The 24423-nt window shown below is 35.1% G+C and overlaps 2 protein-coding genes across 2 annotated transcripts in view; both read right to left on the reverse strand.

Moving 5' to 3' along the window:
• Positions 1 to 24423, reverse strand: part of LOC125825309 (protein phosphatase 2C and cyclic nucleotide-binding/kinase domain-containing protein) — a 532052-nt gene that overhangs the window by 341680 nt on the left and 165949 nt on the right. The window lies entirely within an intron of this gene.
• Positions 8602 to 13867, reverse strand: LOC125825310 (protein unc-13 homolog). The gene is made up of 5 exons (XM_049504654.1): positions 13380 to 13867; positions 12138 to 13004; positions 11215 to 11670; positions 9861 to 10050; positions 8602 to 9777 (listed from the first exon to the last, which is right to left on the reverse strand). Exons 1-5 carry the CDS (start codon positions 13800 to 13802, stop codon positions 8846 to 8848), a joined length of 2868 nt encoding a protein of 955 aa, XP_049360611.1. The 5' UTR covers positions 13803 to 13867; the 3' UTR covers positions 8602 to 8845.

The following is a 24423-nucleotide window of genomic DNA, read 5'->3' on the forward strand; positions in this document are numbered from 1 at the left end:
AAACTACAGGTAGCTGCTACCTAATTATGGAGCATGCAATGACATTTGCTGATTATTTTTTTCTGTCTCTGAAGACGTTTATTTTGTTTGTCCTCGGACTACAAAGGAGTAACAATATTGTACTTATCTTTGTCATCCAAATTGGAAATGTCGCCTTTTGGTGTTCTGTGTTGTGAACTGAAGGGAAAATACAAGGGGAAAATGTGTACTTGGTATTTTATTGTCAATTCAATTTTTCAGAACTTTGATACCCATGTTCGTATTTTTACAAGTATTTGAGAAATTCTACGCATACCAAATTGTTAGTTAGGATTGGAAGATAAGTTATTAATCCAGAATTTATGTTCAACTAAGAAACAAATGGATGTCAAAATTTGTCCTCTCAGACAACATTGCCAAACAAAAGGATGTCAAACTTGAGAAATTGAACTTCATTTTCTTCACTAAATAAATAATAATTTATCCATGAGTACAACTGTACAAGGTAGAGAAAGTGAACAAGACGTGTGGCTCAACAACACGAGTTATAGAATATTGTTTTTTTCATACAGTGAAAAGAAATAAATTTAGGTTTTATCTTATAAATAATTATTGGAATTCATAATTGCACCACACTGGTTAAATTTATCATTCACGCTCCTATTTTTTCGTATCATAATACAACAACAAATCATGCCACTTAATTTCTATGGAGTTATACAATTATAAGCATAAGTTCAGTAAAAAGGGAGAATGTCTTAGTTCATTTTCATTAATTTTAGCACGTTATTTAGTTACTTTTCTGTTTTATCAAATCATAATTACAAATATAGACAATTATCAGTTTTTTATAGTAAAGTTTAACTTCATGTTATAACAAATTATTTATTGTCAATGCCTACTTTAAAATTAAAAAAAAAATAGAAAAAACATGGATCTTGTTAATGAAGTATCTGATGTTGCTATACATATTTTATCAACACAAAAAAGATGTTGAAGACCATAAATTGCACCACAGTAACTCTGATTCCGAAGGTACACATTCCTTACAAATTGATCTCTAAAGTTCTTACTAAAAAGGAATAAAAAGTAAGGGTGTATATAATTTGGATTGTTTTGCGTTTTTAAATATAAAATCAAAACAATTATATCGATTTTTTAAATTTATAAACTAAATCGAATAAATGAAAGTTGGATTTTCCAAAACCTAGACTTTTTCGGGTATTTGTTTTGATAAAGCCTTCATATAAAACATATGACTTGCACTTAAAATATGTCTTTAATCCACGTATAATATGAGTTATGACTATCTATGGTGAATCATAATTAACAAACTAACAAAAAAGAAATATAAGATGAGTAAATACGACATTGGACTAAAATACTCAACCAAAAAAATAGTAAAATTGCATAAAATAAATATTGATAATTAATAAGTCATAACGTAAAAATACTAAGTCATGCAAAAATAAATACGAATATAAATTACATGACTATATAAAAGAAAATATAAGTTATGCATTTTCACTATGTTTTACTTAACAAATGCAAAGTAAAGAATATATATCTAATCATCACTTAGAAATTTGTAATCAGGTCTTTTTTCCTAAAAAAGAGACCTTGGCGGCCGGTCTCTAATCAGAGATCTCATGAGGTCGGTATATCACATTTTTGTTGTCCTTTTTTGTTAAAATATATAGATAAACAAATAAATAACTAATAATAATAATAATAATAATAATAATAGTGGTAGTAGTAGTAGTACTAATAATCATAATAAAAAAAAAAATATTATTATTATCATTATTATTATCATATTATTATTATTATTAATTTTTTTAACAAAAAGAGACATTATAAGGTCGCTATTTCATTATTTATTTTTACTAAAAGAAACTTCATGAGTTCCCTATACTTCATTAAATTTATTTAATTAGTTAATAACGACTCATGAGGTCGCCATTATTAAAAAAAAAAAAGAAGACAAATACGAGACCTTATGAGGTCTCCTGTTTTTTTTAAAAATAATTAAATTTCTCTAGAAAAGAGACCTCACGAAGTCGCCTTAAGGCATTAACTGAAAATTAAAATTGCAGAAAAGAGACCTCATGAGGTCTCACGATTTGAGACTGTTCATAACACGATACTTAGAGTTATAAGTGATTTCAAATCAAGTCATGATCTGACATGACACTAAGATTCATATAAACAATAGCTAAAGATAACTGACACGGAAGCTAAACTGAGGTAAATCCAAACCAACTGAATAGTCAAAATTGAATTTGTTGAACAAACCATAAAACTGAAACTATTGTCTAACTATCTGAAAGCTTCTACTGAGATGGGTTGCAGAAAAAGGCCCCCAACTAACTCTAGTCATTGAAACTAAAAGATTAATATAAAAATAACAATAGTTCTTGTCCTCGAAAGATGAGGATTTACCAAACTTTTCTGCTGAGATGATTCAAAATGGTACCGTGAGCTGGTCATTGAGCGTTTGAATCTATATTATTGAAGAGTATAACATAAAAGAGTATGCGGTCAGTACTTTGAATGTACCAAGTATGTGAGATATGCACATTTATCTAATAAGTTGAACATGGTAAATCTAAGATGTTGAGTTGAATATAAAGCTGAAATAAATAAGCTGATGCAATGACCAAGTAATAAGCATGTAACTAATCAACATTGCACCGTGTAAACTAAATACAAGGTGATGCAAATCTGAGACTGAATTGTGGGAGATATATTAACCAACATATTCCCATCTGAATTATACTGATAAAATATAAAATACTAATAAAACTAGATAGCTCATTAGTGCTAACATATGAGACTCAAATAATAAACAATTTATCTAAAAACATCATATATATGTGGAACTGAAAGATTGATGGTACAACTGATCATAACAAACTCTATCATCCCAAACAAAGCATGCAATTTAACCAACACAATTTTACAGAAATGATTTTTTCCTATTTTGAGGGCTGACGAAAATACCTATATACAAAATATTTAATTTTAAGTTAAAATGTGTATCCATGGACTATTCATGAAAAAGATGAAATATGACGTAGTTCATGCTTTTCATAAGAGCCCTAGATTCTGCAGAATTTGATTAACTGAATAATAATATTTTCTTCGAAAATTAATGGGTGAAAAAATACCCATTAATGAAATCTCATATACTTGAAAGTGAAAATCTTGATAAAATCCTTAAACTCAGCTTGGAGATGATAAACTTAGGTTTTCTTGAAGATTCTTGTGCGTCGACTTGGAATCAGAATTGTTCAACGTTGGCAAAATGCATTTGTAAGACAAAATGTCTGACAAAACTAAAATGATCAAAACTTTTGCTCGGAACTCGATTTGACGCAATTTTAGTGGTGTTGAAAGAAGGCTCATAGCCCTTTAATTTGATAGGTCATTAGTCACCTAACTCTTCATATTCTGAGAGATAGGACCATTTGAAGTTGACTCAAGTAAAATCATGCATCACTAGACTATTCATAGGACCTTAGTTGATCTCCAAAACACTTCCCACACTTAGGAATTAATCTTAATACCTATACACAATTAAGAATCACCCAATACAGACCTTTAAGCATACACATAAAGATTTGACTATTAGCTAAGAAATATTTTTTTTGGGGTGTTACAGTTTCACCCCTCTCATAATCTTTCATTAGGTCACTAACTTTGCGATTTTTCCATTATTTCCGGGCTGGCAGTCATATACTAACTCTATCTTCGTCGGTTACTGCCTTCATGTCTGAAACATACATTTTTGGAGTCCAATAGGATGTATTGATGAGACACCAATCCTGGTGTTTGCAATAAATTTTAAAGTGATAGAAAAAATAAACTGCAATCACAAATAAAATATGAAGAAATATTTTATTGATCAAGATTGTGAGTACGATTCTGTTCCTCTCTCGATTCTTCTCTCAAAAGGCTTATCCATGATTCGAGGGCCGTTAGTAGCATATTTCTCGAACTAGGATGATTGATTTTGATCTCTTTATGAATATTTCATGAATTTTATGGAGTATTCGAGATACATCTTAAAGGAAATATAGTACCCTTTATATAGGCATGAACTAGGATATAAGGTTGAGTAGCCTCCAAGAATTCTAATTGGAATTGAAAACACCTTGTAGAGTCCCAACTCGAATTGAACGTCTTGTAATGTCCCACAAAATTTCAAAGTCTACAAATGACCCCTGCTTCAAGGCTTGTTGGAGTGTAGACTTGTTGAAACTCAAAGACGAGGCTTGAAGTACTCATTCTTCCACCTTTGCAGATTCAAATTTTATTTATGAGAGTAGAGATGAAGGGTAAATTTGGTCCCACTAGACGTGCAAATTTGTTTGCAACAAATTTTAAAGTGACAGAAAAATAAATCAACCACAATAAAATTATGAAGAAACAAGAATACTTTATTGATTAATCAATATGGGTATAATTTTGTTCCTCCCTTGATTCTTCTGTCATAAGATTTATCCATGATTCAAGTGCCATTAGTGGCGTATTTCTCGTACTAGGATGATTTGGTTTTGATCTCTATGAATATTCCATGAATTTGCGGAATATTCGAGATGTCTTTTCAAGGGAATATAATAACATTTATATAGGCATGAATTAGGGTTTAGGTTTAAAAAAATAATAATTAGGGTTTGGGTTGAGTAGCCTGGAAGAATCCTAATCGAAATTGAACACACCTTGTAGAGTCCAACTCGAATTAAACACATCATGTAGAGTCCCACAAAATTTCAATGTCTACATATCCCTCCCCCCTCCCCCCTCTTCAAGGCTTGTCGGAGTGTAGACTTGATGAAACTCAAAGACGAGACTTGAAGTACACATTGTTCCACCTTTTGGAGTTTTGTGACTTCAAATTTGTAGATTTAATCTGTGAAAGAAGAGATGAATGATAGATTTGGTCCCACTGGGTGTGTCAATTTGTTTGCAACAAATTTTAAAGTGATAGAAAAATAAACTGCAATCACAAATAAAATATGAAGAAACATAATTTTATTGATCTAGATTGTGAGTACAATTCTGTTCCTCCCTTGATTCTTCTCTCAAAAGATTTATCCATGATTCGAGAGCCTCATTTCTCGAACTAGGATGATTGATTTTGATCTCTCTATAAATATTCCATAAATTTACGGAATATCCGAGATGCCTCTTAAAGGGAATATAATACCCTTTATATATATGCATGAACTAGGGTTTAAGGTTGAATTGCCTTCAAAAATTCTAATTGAAACTGAACACACCTTATAGAGTCTAACTCAAATTGCACGTCTTGTAAAGTCCTATAAAATTTCACTGTCTACACCTAGTGATGTGAATTTTCAAGTCCTTGTGGTCTAGCATTGCTTGGTTCAGTTCTCAGGGATGTTTTTATTCAATACTTCTAATTTGACCTTTACAATTGAATTTATTTGCCACGTATTGGTATACCGTTCGTCCACCTGGGAAGGACCACTTTTACCACATACAAGAACAACTTGCATGGACTTTCACAAATTCTTTAAGGGTCATTAGGTAATGCGTATAAGAATAGTGTGAATAAGATTTATAAGTAATGTTGACATTAGTAATTTTGATATTAGCTATATTGATATTAATTATGCTTTAATTATTTTTTATGTATTATTTGATTTAGTTTACTAAAAATAACAAGTGTTGTATAATTTTAAAAATAAATATTTATTTGTAAAAGTACCTTCCACAAACACGATAAAAATGATGCGAAAAATATTTTTTAAGGGAAATTGTGTCTCTAACCCTTCCATGCTAATACCATCATTTTTAAGGGAAATGGTAATTGTGCTAGTACATGCATTAAAAATCATTTTATGCTAATATCATGATTTGTCATGTATTATTTAGTTATATATAGCATAATACCTAATAAAGTGTATAACTAATGTATTAGTTACACATATGTTGAAAAAGTGTATCAAACAAGATATTAGTAATATACAAAAATAATGCATGTATTCTTTTTTCTAATGCATCCTACCGAGTGATCCCTTGTTAGCATATTGAGAATTTCAAGGTAAAAAATACTCTCTCCGTTTAAAAAATAATGACATTCTTTCCTTTTTAGTTTTATTTAAAAAATAATTACCTATTTCCATTTTTTACAACACTTTAATTTCAGTTTTCCACATGGTATATTAAAAATCACAAGATTAAAAGACATTTTGGTACATTTGTCATAACATTAACTTAGGACTAGGGGTGCTCACGGTTTGGTTTGGATCGGTTATTGGTCAAAACCAAAACCAAACCAACTTAATCGGTTTTAAAATTATCAAAACCAAACCAAACCAAATATAATATACATTTATCGGTTTGGTTGTTTTCGGTTTTGGTTTGGTTTGGTTCGGTTATTCGATTATTAACCATACATAAAAATAAAAGAAACAATTCATTCAAAACGTGAAAAAAATGACAACAATCCATTCAAACAAAAAAATAGTTAGAATGATTGGCATTACAGAACTTTCGATCATTGAATTTACTGAATAGAACTTCAAAATTCACTATTTTGGCATAGAAGGAAGAGACAATGACATTTTCAGTCCCACAAAGAATTTTCATAGACACTCATATACATGAAACCAATAAGAAAAATGTTCTCACCTTGGACATTTTTTCTTTCATAAGTAAATTATAAATAAATTTTGATGAAACATATATAAAATCTTTAAAATTGTTTATGAATATAAAATATTATGTATGTATAATAATAAAATTTATGTATATAACTTGTTGGTTCGGTTCGGTTATTTCTTCGATTGTTTTGAACAAAACCATAACCAAACCAAATACTATCGGTTCTTAACAATCTAAAACTAAACCAAATAAAAACTCAAATTAAATCGGTTCATTTAATTGGTTTGGTTTGATTTTTCGGTTTGGATCGATTTTTATCCAAACCATGAACACCCCTACTTAGGACCATAAGATTAGGGGTGTGTTTAGTATGGAGGATTTTCCAATTTTTTCATGTTTGGTTGGCTTAAAATGTTTGGAAAATGTTTTCCAAATCAACTCATTTTCCTCAAATTTAAGGAAAATGACGTCCCTTCCAAAATTGAGGAAAACATTTTCCAAAACTCTATTTCATCCTTCAATTTTTTTCTTACCCTATTTTGTAATTTCAAAGATATTTTTATCCCTACCTCCAAATCCCCCCTCCCCCAATCAACCAAAAAAAAAAAAATTAAAAATTATTTTTGAAAAACACCTACTCCCCCAAAAAACTTGCTTTTAAAAAATATTTCAATTATATATATATATATTTTACGGCACTCCCCCCGCCCCCTCCAACCCCTCCAATTTTTGGAAGTATTTCAAATTTAAAAAAAAATCAGTTTTTACGCCAATTCCACCCCTCTCCCCTACCCTCGCGCCAACCCCACCAAGACCACTCCCGTCATTTAAAAAAAAATTGTTTGTGAAAAATATATCAATTTTTTTTTTAAAATCATTTTTTATTCCAACCTACCCCAGGCCATCCCTGTTAAGTTTTTTTTTGAAAAATATTTCAAATATAAATTTTCTTTCATTTTTACTTCACCCCTACCCCTCCTCCACCCCTGCGCCAGCCCCACCCAGACCACCCATCAATTTTTATTTTTTTAAAATTATTTTAAAAAAATATTTCAAATAATTTAATTTTTATGCCACCCCTACCCCATCCCCCAGCCACCACCCCCACACCAAGCCATCCCCGTATTTGGAAAATATTTTAAGTTATTTTTTTTTTTCATTTTTATGCCACCCTCTACCCCTACCACCTCCCCCCACCCCGCCATGCCCCACTCAAGCCATTCTCGTAAAAAAAAAATCAAAAGAAATTTTCTTTTAGAAAAATATTTTAATTTTTTTTTTCATTTTTTATGCCATCTCCATCCCCTACTACGCCCCCCCGCCACTACCTGACTCCCAACCAGGCCACCCTCGTTAAAAAAAAAATTTAAAAAAATTATTTTTGAAAAATATTTCAAATTTTAAAAATTTCATTTTTTATGCCACCCGCACCCCTATCCCCATCCCATCAATTTATTTTTTTAAAAAAAGAATTGTTTTTTTAAAAAAAATTCCTGGGTCAAGTTCTGGGTCGAAAGTCTGGGTCAGGTGTTGGGTCAGATCTTAGGGTTGGAATTTGGAACGGTCTTCGGGGTCTTGTCCTAGCTTGGGTGTGGGGGTCGGATCCTAAATCAATTATCAGGGTTGATTTTTCGGATTAGAGATTATTTTTCTAAAGAGTATATTTTAGTCTCAAGTCAAAAAATAAAAGATATTTTTAAATTTTTTTTTTCATTCAACAACCAAACATTAAAAAATATTTTTTAAAAAATATTTTCTACTTACCAACCAAACATGAGAAAATAAGTTAGAAATCCACTTATTTTCTGGGAAAACATTTTCCTTCATACCAAACACACCCTACAAAGTCTTTTATTTTCTTAAACTTCATGTCAAGTCAAACTATATCATTATTTTTTAAACTGAGGGACTACTACGGTTTGTTCCCACTTCAAGCAGTTACGCATATCTTTTCTGCTGGTAATGTATTAATAGCACTCCTTCACGTAGACATGTCATAATTTCACTCACATTACAGTAATCCTCAAAATCTTGCTTTACAAACTGACCATTTTTTTCTTCTTTTAACGTCCTAACAGTCGTACGATATGCCTCAATAAATCACAAGTATTCTGTACAAAATAATCACACCACTACCTACTATGAACAACCTAATCTAAGATACACCTGGTATACTTGGCTAACATCACCTCATTAATTTCCGAATTCCCAACCATGTGAATGTGAATGGTCACAGTTTCTTTGGCAAGTTGTATTTCTTCTTTAGAAACTTAGTAGCAATTTTATCATTTCGATAACACAGGACGCGCATAATGGTGCTGAGCTCAGTTGGACTCCAGTTACCTGATGTAGGAGGCAAGGGAAGTCTGGATTTAGCTGAAGTGCCCAAATTATCTTCAGTGGCATACTCAAGTTGCTCAATCAGGATAGCGGTATCAGTATGGAAAAGAGGAAGAATGCCTTTCAAAGTAACTGAAAACTTGTCTATAAGGTCAGTCGGTAACCCATCCCCATCAGACCAGAATAGATCCATTAGGAACTTCAAATCTTCATCTATAATTGCAGCATCAGCAAGTGAAAAAGCACGAGAGGGTCCTCCCGCCAACAAAATCAACAAGAATCCATCAAAAGAGGCTTTCATTACATTAGTGATTACACGTGTCCGGACCCTGTCATGAACTGTTGCCGATATGATCTCAAGGTTATTCTCCAGCTCCTGAAGGAAAGGTTCAATCCGGGATGATGAAACATCTGCGACATATAGATAATCCCAGAAGATATGCCTCAACTCATGGAAGATGATTTTATATGAAATTGCTTCAGAAAGCTGCTGGATCCCTTCCAAACAAGAAGCTACTGACAGCTCAAAACATTTGCCCAACCCATCAACAATATTATCATCATGAGCACGCGTATTATCCCTCAGTTGGGAAATTGTCCTTTTCTCAAGTACATCTAATTCTTTTCGTATGGAATGCAAAGTATTTATACGGACACACAGCTGAGGTATACTGAAAGAATCATCTCCATTAGTGGTCCCACTCTGAGATTTCCTATACGAAACCATAGGAGGTCTCTCTTTCTTCCTGAACACACGGAACTTTGACCCAGTTGAGCATCTAGTCAAAGCAGGCATAGTTGGAACAAAGGTACTTCGAGATCCTGCAATGCACTAGAAATTAGTGATCTACAACGTCAACTATCACATCATTTATCAATACATGGCAGCTAAAATTAATATTTACCACAGCCAGATATAGCCTTCAATATGTAGTTCTGCAGGCATCTGTCAAGACCATTCTTTAATTCTGGAAGCAAAGCTGGATGCATAGGTATCGGTAACAAAAAAAATGCTTCAAAAGTCTCATCTATGCTGCGTAGGACCTCCACTCCAGAGGGAGCAACTCGCTCTTTATTTGCACGAGGGTTCCAAATCTACAAAAGGTGAAAGATCAGGTAATGCGGTACCACTTTAGCTGTCTGTTCAAGGTTTGTATACAGCATGACCAAGTAGCACCGGCAGACCATAACCAATATAATAGTAAGATAATATAAACAAGACTTTAACTCCACACTCTCTTACCCCTCTGCCAGGGGAAAAGAAAGAGACACAGGAGATAAAAATGTTAATTTGGACAATCTCTCTCTCTCCTCTCTGTTTAGTTGGAGGGGAGTTTGCAGGGATGAAGGACAAGAACAATGATAATGAAGACAGATCCTATCATTATTTTCACCCTTTTGACTTGGCAGGAAGCTTCCAGGCATACCGGATGAGTGAAGGAAAATCTGAGACTTCGGTAGTTGGTTAGAGTTATGGATGCACTAGTACAGTAGAAAATAGTTATGAGTGAATCTAATGTATTATTTTATGCATGTATTAGTTATTCCACCTTCTATCCTGCAAAAGTATATTAGTTATGCGAATATTTAAATTGTTACCCAAACGTCGTATTAATTTTATACATGAACAACATATTAGTTATACACAAATTAATACATGGATAACTTGTTTCTTATCCAGCTACCAAACGACCCCTAGGTTAGAGTTATGCAGGTATTAGTAATACATGAATTAGTTATGAAGAAATCTATTTATTATTTTATGCAGGATTTTAGTTATTCATGAGTTAGTTATTCCATCTTCAATCCTGCATAAAATAATACACAGGTTCTGTATAAGTTACATGAGTTTCTAAATTGCAAACACACCGTATAAGGTCAATAGAATTTTATACATCACGAAAGAATATTAACAAACATGATATTACTTATGCACGACTAAATACATGAATAACTTAGCTCCTAACCGGCAACCAAACGATCCCTAATTACAAGATAGTTGTATAATATTGGGTATAGTTGATAGTATACTTTTGCAATGGGGAACGGACTCTCCCTCTTTCCTTCTGTATTATTGCTTAAGGATAGGGCCACAACATTTAATACAGGAAAAGAATTATCTGAAAGAAATTTTTATAACACCATGACCCCAAAACCTTCATTTTCTTACATCCAAATTTGACGAAAGAGTAGTGTTCAATGGTGATGGTCCATGACACCAGACATTAGTACAATCCAGCAACAAAGAAGGAGACATACCTCTTGTTGCAGATTCCTGGTGACCCATTCCTTAAGTCTGTCCACTCGAGTACTTATCCATGATTTCACCAGGTTTGCGATCACAGCTTCAGCTTCATAAGGAGTCATCTCTGTCATTAATGACTTTCCTCCATCTTCACTGTCGGCAGCATCCATAACAGCCATCTGTACAAGATCTTTCTCCAACTTGTCAGCTGCTATCAGCACCTGTACAGCATCTGGAGTCAACTCACTTATCCCGGAAACAAACTTCTTCAGCTCATTTCCATAGCAAGCATGAAGCGTCGCAACAGCTACACCAGTTGCAAGAGGGTGCCATCTCTTCAGAACAGCACTATAAATCTCTTTCTCATTAAAAGCCAGATCACTAACATTTTGGGCAAGGATAGAAAGGATAGGAAGAGGATTATGCTGTTGTTTAGAAGACTTTCTGCTTGATATCAACCTCTCTTTTTCCTGTCTTTGGGCAGAGTAAGCAGAGTTAGTCACATTTTCCACCAAAGGAGCAAAAGTTTAACTTATGAAAGTTAGAGGTCTTAAATAACAAAGTATAGACAGGATGTTTAAAGCATCAAGTCTTACTACAGCTAGAGGGAGGATGATTGTTGCACTGGAACACAATATTCAGCACAAATATAGATTATCAGTAGAATCCTTATGAAGCTCTACACTATCAGGAGATTGTAATTGTCACAATGACAGAAGCAATCCTCTCTACAAAGGGGAAGAAAAACTCTCACTTCAAGTCAAAGGGTAGCTGAGATGAGAACTATAGGGGAAGCACCAATGACACCATTCTATATTCCTGAGAAAGAGAGCCGAAAAACACTGAACTACCCTTAAATTAATAATGCAAACTGGAGTTCCTGACATGATGTTTGTACTCCATGGTGAGGTTTACCAAAGCAGGAAGACTAACTTGCCTGAGAGAAGGTGCGGAGCATCGAAGCCCTGATGTAACTATCAACTGTGCTAAATGCAACATCAACCTCTTTACTCCTTTTCTGATAGTTGCCTGAACTGTGTTCAACCAAAATTTCCGTAGCTGATAAACTCATAGAGAGAAGACTTTGCATGCTATCAATGTTGTCCCTGTAAAAGCTATCATGATATACAAGCAGCCTTTTCTCCGCCCAACCTACAATCAGACCAAGTAGAGAACTCAAGGTCTGAGAGCAAGTTGGGTGTTTTACTGCCTTGGAATCCTTTGCTACGTCTGACAACAAATTATCAGCGGCAAAGAGCAGCTCGTTTTGAACTTGGCTGCATGCAACATATCGATGAAATAAAACCCATGAAAAGCAAATATTATGGAACATCTGGTCTATACCAAGGATAACCCATGTTTTTTTTATGATTTCTAAGACCTCATCAACTTCTTCAATAACAGAGATCTTATCATTCACATCAAAACAAGCTTCAAGCAATATTTGGTAGAGTCGGAGATTCAATGGTGTTCCATCTGCCCAATGGCATATCTCAGGGCTTGACCCATCAAATGATCTGCAGGCGAGAGATGTGGAAAGATTTCGTAGTTCTAGCATTGATTCACTGTGCTTTGTAGTTTCCATGGGTTTCACTAGAGCCCCACGTATAATCTGCTGAAGCTGTTTAGGACGTGTATCTGTCTCATCCAGCGGCAAGCATGGATGCAAGACAAGCCCAGCCTCTAGTAGCTTCAAGTTTCTCCTCTGCCATACTTCATATTCCTGCGGATTTGGAAAATCTGAGAATTTGAAATGCTGTAAGAGCTCCAGTGGTAGAACCATTGACTCGAGACGTCTTCCAAGCTGGTAAGTAGAAGAAACAAACTAATCACTAAGCAGCAGCTTAAAGAACATTGTTGTAGCATATTGATCTGTAGTGTATATCAAATTCATTTTAAATTAATCCATCATGTAATGTAGATGAGGTCCATCAAGATCGCATCCTCTCCTTCCCAAGATTCAATTCTCAACCAATAAGGGATAAGTAAGATAGGAAAAATGTAAATGATGGACGAAAGAGCATCAGTCGGTTGCTGCAAATTAGTTAGTGTCTCCTTTGCATTTTCCCACTAAAATACCAAGCTATGGGGCGTAAAAGATTTCCCTTTTCAATTTAAAAACAGAGTTAAATCAATCAAAATCCAAACAAGAGCAAGGTGCAAAGAAAGTAGTATAAACCTGTCCAGCAGCAACTCTCAAGAAGGCTCGTCGGACCCTAGAATCAGTTTGCTCTGAAATCCCCATTTGTACCCTCATAAGCTCACCAACAGTAGAAGCCTTTTTCCCACTCACCGATTCCAAATTCTTCTTCAAACCAAGCGCCTTCTTCACCTTACTAGCCGCCTTGGACGATGATGATGATGAGGTAGACGATTTAACGGAGCTGGAAACATATTTCAATGTCTTGCCAGAGTTGAAGCTCCTGCAAGCGCCGACAAGGATCTCATATGCAGTTTCCCGGAGCTCCGATTGGGTCAAGTCGACACCCAATTCTCCAAAGGGGTAGGTAAGTTCATCGGAGGGTGAAATGGGCCTCTCAACTTTTTTTGTTGATACTGTCTGTGCCGCTGCATCTCTATAAGCATAAGACACCATATCCATGAACAACCAATATCAATATCAAAATTTCTGATTATTGGGTTGTTAGTTAGGTTTGTAAATCAAATGAAAACTGATGCAAATAGATTATAGAAAAAAAGAAAGAAAGAGGGCTGGTGTTGAATGTTGATGATTAATGATATTTCAGGTTTGAGGTTTTCAAAGAAAGGAAAAGGGAATTGTCGACTAACTTGGCAAGCGTGTTTGGAATTTTCAGGGTTGGTCAAAGGTTTCAATAGGGGCATTCATTTGGCACACAAATACAATAGACTATTTATATAATTCAAATTTTAAATTAGGACTTGGGCATATTTTTCAAATTTTTTCACTGCGCAATTAATATTGGAACGGGTTTTCAACCTAAATATCGATGCTGACAAATTCAAACGCTCTTCCGCAACCATTCTGATGATAACTCCATACGCTTAAAATAACGGTTAAATACCTAAGCAACCCTTTAAACTATTTAAATATTTTTATATAAATACCTTATCACTTTTTTGAATTATCCCCGCAGGATTTAATGTATATTAACCATTCTATTTCGCCAAAGGATATTATATATATATATATATGTGTGTGTGTGTGTTAAGCTTAGAAGAGGTGATGCAATATGCCTCTGAAAGTGAACAAATTTATTTATCTTGTATCTACTTATTCCACATTCTTTCCTCTTTCTTTTTTGTAATTTTTAATTTCATTATGTCTATTTCTCAATTATGTTTATCCATGTATTAATATCACGAATTGTTATGCATTTGTTAGACATTCTACAATACTGAACATTAGTTACATACAGTCTGTAATGAACTCAATTTGAATGTAACAATAACCAACTTCTCAACTATTATAATAAGACTAGAGTTCAATTACAAATCCAGAAACTAAATGCAACAACTCAATTAACGAGTTAATAACTTTGATGGTCACTCAATTATCAACTTTTTTCACAGAAAGTCACTCAACTTTCATTTTCAACTCAAAAGTCACTCAATTATGACTTCTTTGAATAGAAGTCACTCAGCCTATTGTATTGTTTTTTTCACCAAAATTTGCTGACAAGAAATTTTTATTTTTAACTAAATTTTAAAAATCAAATACATATCCATTTAAACCATTTAATAACCCGTCCCATTTAACCCGACCCGCAAAAAATATGATATTGAACTTTTTATTTTATCATTAGTTCCCCAAATCATTCTCTTGTCTCCTTTTTCTCCTAGCGTTCTTCTTCTCTTCTCTTTTTTTTTTTACTTTTAAAAAAATAAAATTAAACTCTAAAAACAAATACAAGCCCTCAAAGGCAAAACAAACTTTTATATATGATAAACTCAAAAGCAAGACACGATTATAAGAGTTGCTCTTTTTGTTTTTTTTTTTGTTTTGTTTTGCATTCTGATTTCTTGCCTAATTAATCTTGGCTTCTTTAGCTGTCAAGAAGTCTAATATTTAACAGCTTCAACTTTTTTTTTATATACGTTAATGGAATGAAATCTTTTGTCTGTATATCTTTTCTTCAGTCTCCAACCACCAAAATGATTCAACTACTCATAATCTCTTTCCCCCCACTACCATTATATGTATTCATTTTCTTCATAATATTTCCTAACTTTCTTTATTTTGAAGTTATGTGTTGTGGGGTGCATTGTAATTCTCAAAAGATCACACCAAAACTCTCATTCAACTATATCATAATAACTTGACAAAAGGCCTTCTTTCCACTTAATGTTCATCCATCCATCTCTAAGTATTTAGCTTTCTCCTCTTCACTGGACTACTATGTGATGAATTCGACTGCGACTCAACTCCTGAGCCATCAATTCTACTTAAACATGCTGCATCCAACACACCAATTGGACTCTGAGGAACAGATGGGATTGAAGAAGCAATTGGAACTTTAACAAAGTCACTTGCTAAACACAATTCTTGAATCAATTCAATGCACTTCATAACTTTATCCTTTTGTACATGCTGAACTAGAGCAGATACTGCTTTCTCACTGTCTACTGTCTCAGTTTTTACTGCAAATGAGATTGCTATTGCTGCTGCAATCACAAAAGGCTTGAATTCCAAGAAGTGAATTCCTTTTAGTGTGCTTAGTATTGACTCTTGTATTTGCAACTTCATCCGTCACTTTACAATAAATTGCCTATAAATCACCATTCAACTATCAAATGTCACTAAATAAGTAGCACCCTTCAACAAAAAATACTACTTATAAAATAACACATATAACTAATGAGTTAAGGTCACATGACGACCAATAAAAGGGTCGCCCGTTAAACTAAAACTTCCGCTATACACGGGGTTTGGAGAAGGGCTCGACCACAAGGGCTACACAATAATTATATGACGACAAGTTTTAACAAAATAAAACATTTCATATACAATGTCATAATAATACTTCCTAACGAATGAGTTAAGGTCATATGATCACAATTTTGACAAAAAAAGACTTTATATACAGTGTCATATTAGCACTTTCTGACTAATGAGTTAAGGTCACATGACCACAAGTTTTAACAAAATAAGACACTTTATATACAGTGTCATATTAACACTTCCTGGACCTTTTCATTGAAGCTTCACAAACATAATCCTTCATGACATTTTTCTTGTAAATTCTGCCTCTTTTTGATAAGCCTTCATGCACACTTTCATCTTGAGCATACTGATCTCCTCGCACATAATTAGCACTTTCATCTTGAGCACATCGAGCTCCTCGCACACAATCAACACTTTCATCTTGAGCACACCTATATCCTCACACACAATCAACAGCTTCATCTTGAGCACGCTGAGCTTCTCGCACATAATCAACACTTTCATTTTGAGGACACCAAGCTCTTCGCATATAATCAACACTTTTTTCTTGAGCACACCGAACTCCTCGAGCACAATCAACACGTTTATCTTGAGCACACCAAGTTGCTCGCATACAATCAACACTTTTATCTTGAGCACACCGAGTTCCTCGCACACAGTCAAGACTTTCATCTTGGGTACACCGAGTTTCTCGAACATAATCAACAATTTCATCTTGAGTACACCAAGCTCCTCGCACACAATCAATACCTTTATCACTCACATTTACAATATATGTGACTTCAACAACAACTCCATCTTGAATGCATTCAACACCAGTTGATTTTTGTCTTGATTCCTAATAAAAAAATTACAACTTTAAAATTTGTCATATGATATATAGTTAATGAAAGACAATATTAAAAGTTTAGATCACAACCTGAGTTATTATAGATTGATTTGCTAAATTGACCTCCAATTGAGAATTATTCCATGTGTCATAGTTAAATTGGTTAGAGTATCCACACGAGACATAATCAGACACCAAGTCTTGAGTTTAAAAAGGTTGTCTTGTTTTTGGCACAACAATATTGGCATACTAGTAGTAGCCTCTTGCATTGTGTCCATCTTTGTTGCATATAAAACATCTTATATGAATAGTGCCTTTTTTGATTTTTTTTGGAGCCAATTCTTCACCCCTTTTCTCTAACCTACTTTCCGATTGTCTTTGCACTTCAGCTTGTTTCTATTTTTGTAGTTCTTCAGCTTCCTTTCGTCTTAATTTAGGTTTCCTCTCTCTCTTGTTTCTTACTATCTTACGAGGAAGAACCTCATCATCATTCATAACTTTTGACAAATGATTCTCGAGATTGATTGAGTTAATGAAATATGAGTACACATTTTTGAAAGTTTCAACTTTGTAGTGTACATTCACATAATCTTCAACTCTATCACCATTTCCATGAATACTAACCAAAGCATGAGGACAAGGCAAACCTGTTAAATCTCATATTCTACATGTACAACTTCCTTTTTGCATATCCACAATAAATGACCCTCCTGAACCCTCAACTAACACTTTGGTCCACCAGAAAAATTTGGTCTAAACAAAGCTGCCTCAAGTCTTATTTGGTTCAAATTTTTTTCAATTTTTGGACAGATAAGACCTTGATACTTGTTAATCCATTCATTCTTTAGATTTCTGTTTTAGTCTTATGGAAAAAATAGTTTTCTTGATTTTTCTTAAAAATTAAGTGGCGACTCTTAAAACCAGTCTATTTTAAATAAAACAGAATGACGACTCTGCTGGGGAATTAAATGAGTTCTAACCTTAAAATTGACTTATTTGACTATTTGTTTAAATTGCTTAATTGTTTCAATTCTTATATATTATAAATTGTGGCATTTCATAGCATCAATTCCGCCAAACGACAAATAGATTGCATTAGAAAAAAAGGCGGTTACGTGGCTTTCCATGACTGTCCTTCAAAAAAGCACATTCGAATTTTTTTGAAGTGATAAAAGAATAGTTGGCTTGTGGTCATCTAACGTCGTTTATTGTACTTCGCCCCATAGTTTGTCCGACTCGGGTAACCGTGTCTCGTTTCAAAATCCACTCTAGTTTACCTAAGTTAGAGTTAAGCCAAAATCCTTTTTTTAGGTGCATTAATCTAAGATGACCCAATACCGAAGGTGTATTGGACCCATTAGAAGGCCACATTGTGTCTAATTGACCTCCGGTCAATATAAGACGATCATTCAACTATCTGTTAAATTTGAAGGATATGTATGTTGATTTGTGCGTATCATTGTCCCTTGGGGTTGAATTTTTATTTTATAGGTAGTTTCTTTGTTTAAGTCAAATGAAGATCCTTCTCATACGGAAGAAATTCAAAAGCATCAAGAAGTTCGGGAATGAAGATTTCATATGGAAGTTTAGTTTAGTTTACCATTGTACCCTTGTATGAGACTGATATTTATTTCCCTCTCCTCTAATATGTATCCCCATTTGTTTTATTAATAAGGTTTGTATAAATATTTTGGGGGTAATAAAACGTTTGACAAACGATATACACATCCTTCAAACGTTAGGCCTACCTTTGACTTAAAAATGTCACATGTATGTTAGGAGGCGTTATTGATGAGTTCACAAATTGGACTCATGCTATATTTTGATAGAATTAGTGTCCTCAAATGCATATTTAGTCGCAATATTTGATGAAAACCCTTAAGTTTCAGGTATTTGGAGTTTGAGGAAAAGCATGGACACTACTTAGCAAAAAGGAACAAAGGCAGCTGAAAGAACGAAGAAATGAAGATCTGAGAATTGCCGAACCCGTTCGGCGAGTTGCCAAAAGGTCTTATCCTCACCTTTTGTTCCAGTGTGCTGAGCCTTGAAGGAAATGATTGGTAAATACGGACAAACCTATGGGTGAAAACATGCATTGTGTTCTTCCTTGTGAGAGTGAGTGTTGCATTTGATTCTAGAACTTTAAATGATTAAACCTTTGTGGGTGAGTATGGAATCATCCTTTCTGTGAGGGAATTCGAATACTTTTGTTGAGCTCGAACTTGCATTTGAAACAAGTATTGCGAACTTGAGAATCTTTGAGAATGATGTGTCACAATTTGAATCTTTGGGTATACATTGGATCTTTGCATAAGTAAATTGAGTCTTGTTGTGTGCATTCATGATTGAGTCTTGTGTAGCACTGTTCGAGACCTCCTTTTTGAACGACTGAACTTGAGTTTGGTTGAGGACAAACAAAAGTTTAAGTTGGGGGGTGTTGATGAGTTTACAAATTGGACTCATTTAGGACTATATTTTGATAGAATTAGTGTCCTCAAATGCATATTTTGTCTCAATATCTAATGAAAACCCTTAAGTTTCAAGTATTTAGAGTTTGAAGGAAAACATGGACACTACTTAGCAAAAAGAAAAAAAAGGCAGCTGAAAGAACGAAGAAATGAAGATTTGAGAATCGCCGAACCCATTCGGTGAGTCGCCAAAAGGTCTTATCCTCGCCTTTTGTTCCAGTGTGCTGAGCCCTGAAGGAAAGGATCAAATCAGCGGTGGAAAGGGGCAATCGGCGTGTCGCCGAGCAATTCTGTGAAACAGTACTATGTCGCCTAATGATCCAAAACACGACAATGTTGAAGACTAACACAAGACGGCGATGAACTAGACCAAAAGGTGGACCGCCGAGTTGATCAGTGATTCCGACTAACTTCGCCGAGTGATCCTTCGCAACACAGATTTTTGAAAACTACAAATACTTGTTGAGAATTATTATTCTAGGATCGAATTTTTAGCTTTGAACATTAATTTTTCAGACTTTTCTTCTATTTTTGAGTTCTAAGTTTGGAGAGAGTTTTGAAGAACTTGAAGGTTCAAAGGGTTTCAACTCTAAGATTTTGGACTTGGTTCTTGTGGATTCTTCACTCTTGACTTGTTTTGAGACTTAAATTTTTATACCCATTTGAATGCAAACTCATATTGGTATAAATTTCTATCTCTTATCATGTCTAGCTAAAAGCCCAATTCTTGGGGTGTGATTTTGTGAATATGGGTTAAGTTAATTGTTGGGTCTTGCTTGCTGATAGTTTAATCGTTGTTTAAATGTGATATTCTTTAGTAGTTGTGTTGGAAATTAATGGAATTGTAGTGGCAAATACGATTTCACCTTTGTGTTTTCAGCTTGCTCGAGAGAGAGATCATAAAATTAAGACTACTAAATTGATGGCCGGTGGGATTGGATCGACATGAGGTTCAACTCGAGAGAGAGAACCCTAGTCCTTCTCCCACACACACTCAGCTCGAGAGAGTGAGTGGGCTAAGGCGGAGGCTGTTCTTCGTGCGACAACTCGGTGTTCGAGAGAAACCGAGTTAATTCGGGGTAAGTTGCTTGAGAGAGAATTTACCTCCACTATGGTCTAGCCTAGTTACAAATATTCAACGAATTTATCATCAAAAGCATGTACCCAATGATCTAGTTTAGCCCATATTCCTATCACATCCCAAGAATCTCATTTCCTTGATTAGTACTTTTTGCATTTTTGCTGATTTTTGCTTACTTGTTACAAACATCCATTGTTAATTCGCACTTTTGTGTCACCCCTTAGATTTAGTATGTTTGTATTCGACAAAGTTTTTAGCTATGACTAATTAGAACTTAGTTTTATTTTTCTATTAATTCTCAAGACCACTCCCTTGGGACTCGACCCCAACCCTTGGTTAGGTTACTTTACTATTGTACGATCGTAGACACTTGCATTGGAAGTTGTGTCTTCATTACGCAAACATCAAAATGGCACCGTTGCCGGGGAGTGGTGTTACTTGAGAATTCTTAGTTTAGTAAAATTTTTGGTCTTCTTAGTTGTAGTTCACTTACTTAATTTTTAGTTTTGTTTTGTGTTGCTTGTTTGTGTATTGAAGTAGAAAAATGGATATGAAGTATCATTATGGGTATCAAACAGATCACCCCTTCTTGAAACTGTTGAACCTTAGGGAAAACCTCTTAACGTTAAAACAAGTAGGGGATGAAACTATTCAGGAAATGTGGTTGAAGTTTCAGGCAGTGCTGCAGCCATGTGCCACTCATGGTATGACCGACAAGGTGCTACTGGAGAGCTTCTATATGGGTTTTGGACTCGAAAATAGAAGTAATGTTAATCAACTTTTCACGGGTGGTATGCTACACCAACCCTGTGAAGTCGTAGCCAAACTCCTAGATGGCATGATTGAAGCCAACAAGGAGGCCAATAAGAAACAAGAGTGGGATGCACTGTTAACTCAGTTGGATTTCTTATCCAAAAGAGTCTTGGAGTTGGAAACACAGGCCTTGAAAAGGGACAAACACTTCTCCCTTTGAGAGTGTACAAAGGGGAAGAAGGAAGAGGGCATACAAAATGACGAAGTCCTCTCGCTCATTCAACAAACAATCAAAGAACAAGACAATATGTTGAATGAGATGAAACAAAACATCAAAATGTTGAATCAGACAACTACCACAAATTCCATGACTATTTAGCTGCAAGATGCCTAGATAAACCATTTGATATCAGGTCGCTATCCACCGTTTGCCGAGGATTCTCCTAGTTATACCATGGGCGACTCCAAAAATGAGGACTAGGTGTTGACTTGCGTCGTGCCGCGACGTTAACTAAGGCGCTGTTTGGGAGGCAACCCAAAACCTTTTTTATTGTTTTAGGTTTGTTTTAAAAATAATGGTGTGTTGGTTGTGCAGGCTGAAGCGTGGAAAGTGTTAGGAAAAAAAGAGTTTAACGAGCAAAAAGTTTCATTCGGTGGTTCGCCAAAGATGTCGGCGACCCTGATCCAATTGCCGTTGAGCTCAAGGCAACTTTAAGATAGAACCTGTAAATCTCGGCGAGCCTAAGAAATTATTGGAGAATCGTCACCTTTTTCGGCGATTCTAATCCTTATCGCCATTTGGATTCCCAACATTGACTGGGAGTTCTGTAAAACTCGGTGAGGTAAGTGACGATACGGCGCGTCACTGAATATTTCGGCGATCATGACTAATGTCGCTGAATGGGCGAAAACTGGATGGTCTTTAAAATCAAAGGTTTAAATTGCTTAAATTCTTTAAAGCTCCCTCACTGTTCATTCTTCAAATTCACACCTGCACCTCTACTTTTATATCTCTGCGTCTATATTGTATGTTGGTTATTGAGTTGTGCTCGGAGTTGGATTGCATTGCCGCCTAGTATCTCAATTGCATCTTAATCGGCACCAAAGGTTGGTTTGCAAGACCTAAGCTTCTTGCATTTGAGGACAAATGTTTTTTTATTGTGGTGGGGTGAGGCCCACCTTTGTGGGCAACTCGTGAATCGTGTTTTGTTTGAGTATTTGAGTTGTGAGCTATAATGTTGTGTTAATACTATTTTTGTGGATGTTTGGGCTTGTGGCTCCTTTTGTTTTAAATTGCAAAATGATTTTGACCTTTTCGAAAAATTTTGCCATCTCTCGTGTGTTGAATGTGGCTATTTTTTTGCAAAATTTGACTTAAATAGTGCTCATGATCGAACGAACATGAATGTGTGGCTACGATGAGGCAAAATGAAGTTGCATAGATAATATGTGAACTCTTTGCATCTCGTTGTGATTAGCTATCTATCAAATTGATTCTCTTGTGATGACTGTTGCACACTAGCGAAAGTGTGAAGTCTTGTTTGACTTTAGTGTCGATGCCTTGTGTGATGAGCTTACTATGAACCATGCATGAATACACCTAAAATTGACCCCGTTGGTTCGATCGATGAAGTAAGGCTATCTCTTGATATGATCTTAGGCAACTTCGAAGAGTGTGATCCAATTTGACAAATACCTCTTTTGTGACCGACCTTGTGAGTGTGTGAACCTCTCTTTAACATCCCTTGAACCTTACCTTCATTTGGAAGAAACTTGATGAAAACTAGACTTTTCTTTATCCATTACCCATAATCCTCATGGAGTTGTGGTTAGTTGGATAGTCAACTTAGGCCAAAAGCCTAAGTTGGGGGTGTGGTGAAAAGAGAAGGCAAATCAAGTAGTGCAAGAAAGTCCCTCTTCTCCGTGGTTTTGAGAAAAATGGAACCCCTCCATATAAAAAAAAGAGTGAAAAGAGAAAGAAAAAAAAAGAATGAAAAAGAAAGTTTTGGAATAAAGTACAAAAGAAATGGGGTTTCTAAACAATCCATGAAAAGTGAATAATAGGATGACTTATGAGCACTAAAAAAAATGATGAAGGAATAGGAAAGGAAGTGTGGTGAGCACCACATTTCATGAGGATGAAAGTCACCGAGCCTAAATGACCATACCTTTGCACTTAGGCCCATTACAAGCCTTAAAAAGACCTTTTTGATCTTGAGTAGGCCGAAACAAATGTTGATTGGTAAATACAGGCAAACCTATGGGTGAAATCATGCATTGTGTACTTCCTTGTGAGAGTGAGCGTTGCATTTGATTCCAGCACTTTAAATGATTAAACGTTTGTGGCTGAGTATGGAATCATCCTTTCTGTGAGGGCATTCAAATACTTTTGTTGAGCTCGAACTTGCATTTGAAGCAAGTATTGCGAGCTTGAGAATCTTTGAGAATGGTGTGTCACAACTTGAATCTTTGGGTACACATTGGATCTTTGCATAAGTTAATTGAGTCTTGTTGTGTGCATTCATGATTGAGTCTTGTGTAGCACTATTCGAGACCTCCTTTTTGAACGGTTGAGCTTGAGTTTGCTTGAGGACAAGCAAAAGTTTAAGTTGGGGTGTTGATGAGTCCACAAATTGAACTCATTTACGGCTATATTTTGATAGAATTAGTGTCCTCAAATGCATATTTTGTCTCAATATCTGATGAAAACCCTTAAGTTTCAGGTATTTGGAGTTTGAAGGAAAGCATAGACACTACTTAGCAAAAAGAAACAAAGGCAGCTGAAAGAACGAAGAAATGAAGATTTGAGAATCGCCGAACCCGTTCGGCGAGTCACCAAAAGGTCTTATCCTCGCCTTTTATTCCAGTGTGCTGAGCCCTGAAGGAAAGGATCAAACCAGCAGTGGAAAGGAGCAGTCGGCGTGTCACCGAGCAGTTCTGCAAAACAGTACTATGTCGCCTAATGATCCAAAACACGATGATACTGAAGGCTAATGCAAGACGGGGATGAGCTAGACCAAAGGGCGGACCGCCGAGTTGATCGGCGATTTCGACTAACTTCGCCGAGTGATCCTTCGTAGCACAGATTTTTGAAAACTATAAATACTCGTTGAGAATTATTATTCTAGGATCAAATTTTTAGCTTTGAGTAGTATTTTTTAAGAATTT

The sequence above is a fragment of the Solanum verrucosum genome, unplaced genomic scaffold (assembly GCF_900185275.1).
Source record: "Solanum verrucosum unplaced genomic scaffold, falcon-dt-bn FXZP01000051.1, whole genome shotgun sequence".
Taxonomy (NCBI): domain Eukaryota; kingdom Viridiplantae; phylum Streptophyta; class Magnoliopsida; order Solanales; family Solanaceae; genus Solanum; species Solanum verrucosum.

Coding starts and splice junctions, on each gene's coding strand:
- LOC125825310 (XM_049504654.1), bottom strand. CDS start 13,802: ATGGATATGGTGTCTTATGCTTATAGAGATGCAGCGGCACAGACAGTA. Junction 11,671..12,137: donor TGCTCCGCACCTTCTCTCAG/GCAAGTTAGTCT, acceptor GCCCAAAGACAG/GAAAAAGAGAGGTTGATATC. Junction 9,778..9,860: donor GAAGGCTATATCTGGCTGTG/GTAAATATTAAT, acceptor AGTGCATTGCAG/GATCTCGAAGTACCTTTGTT.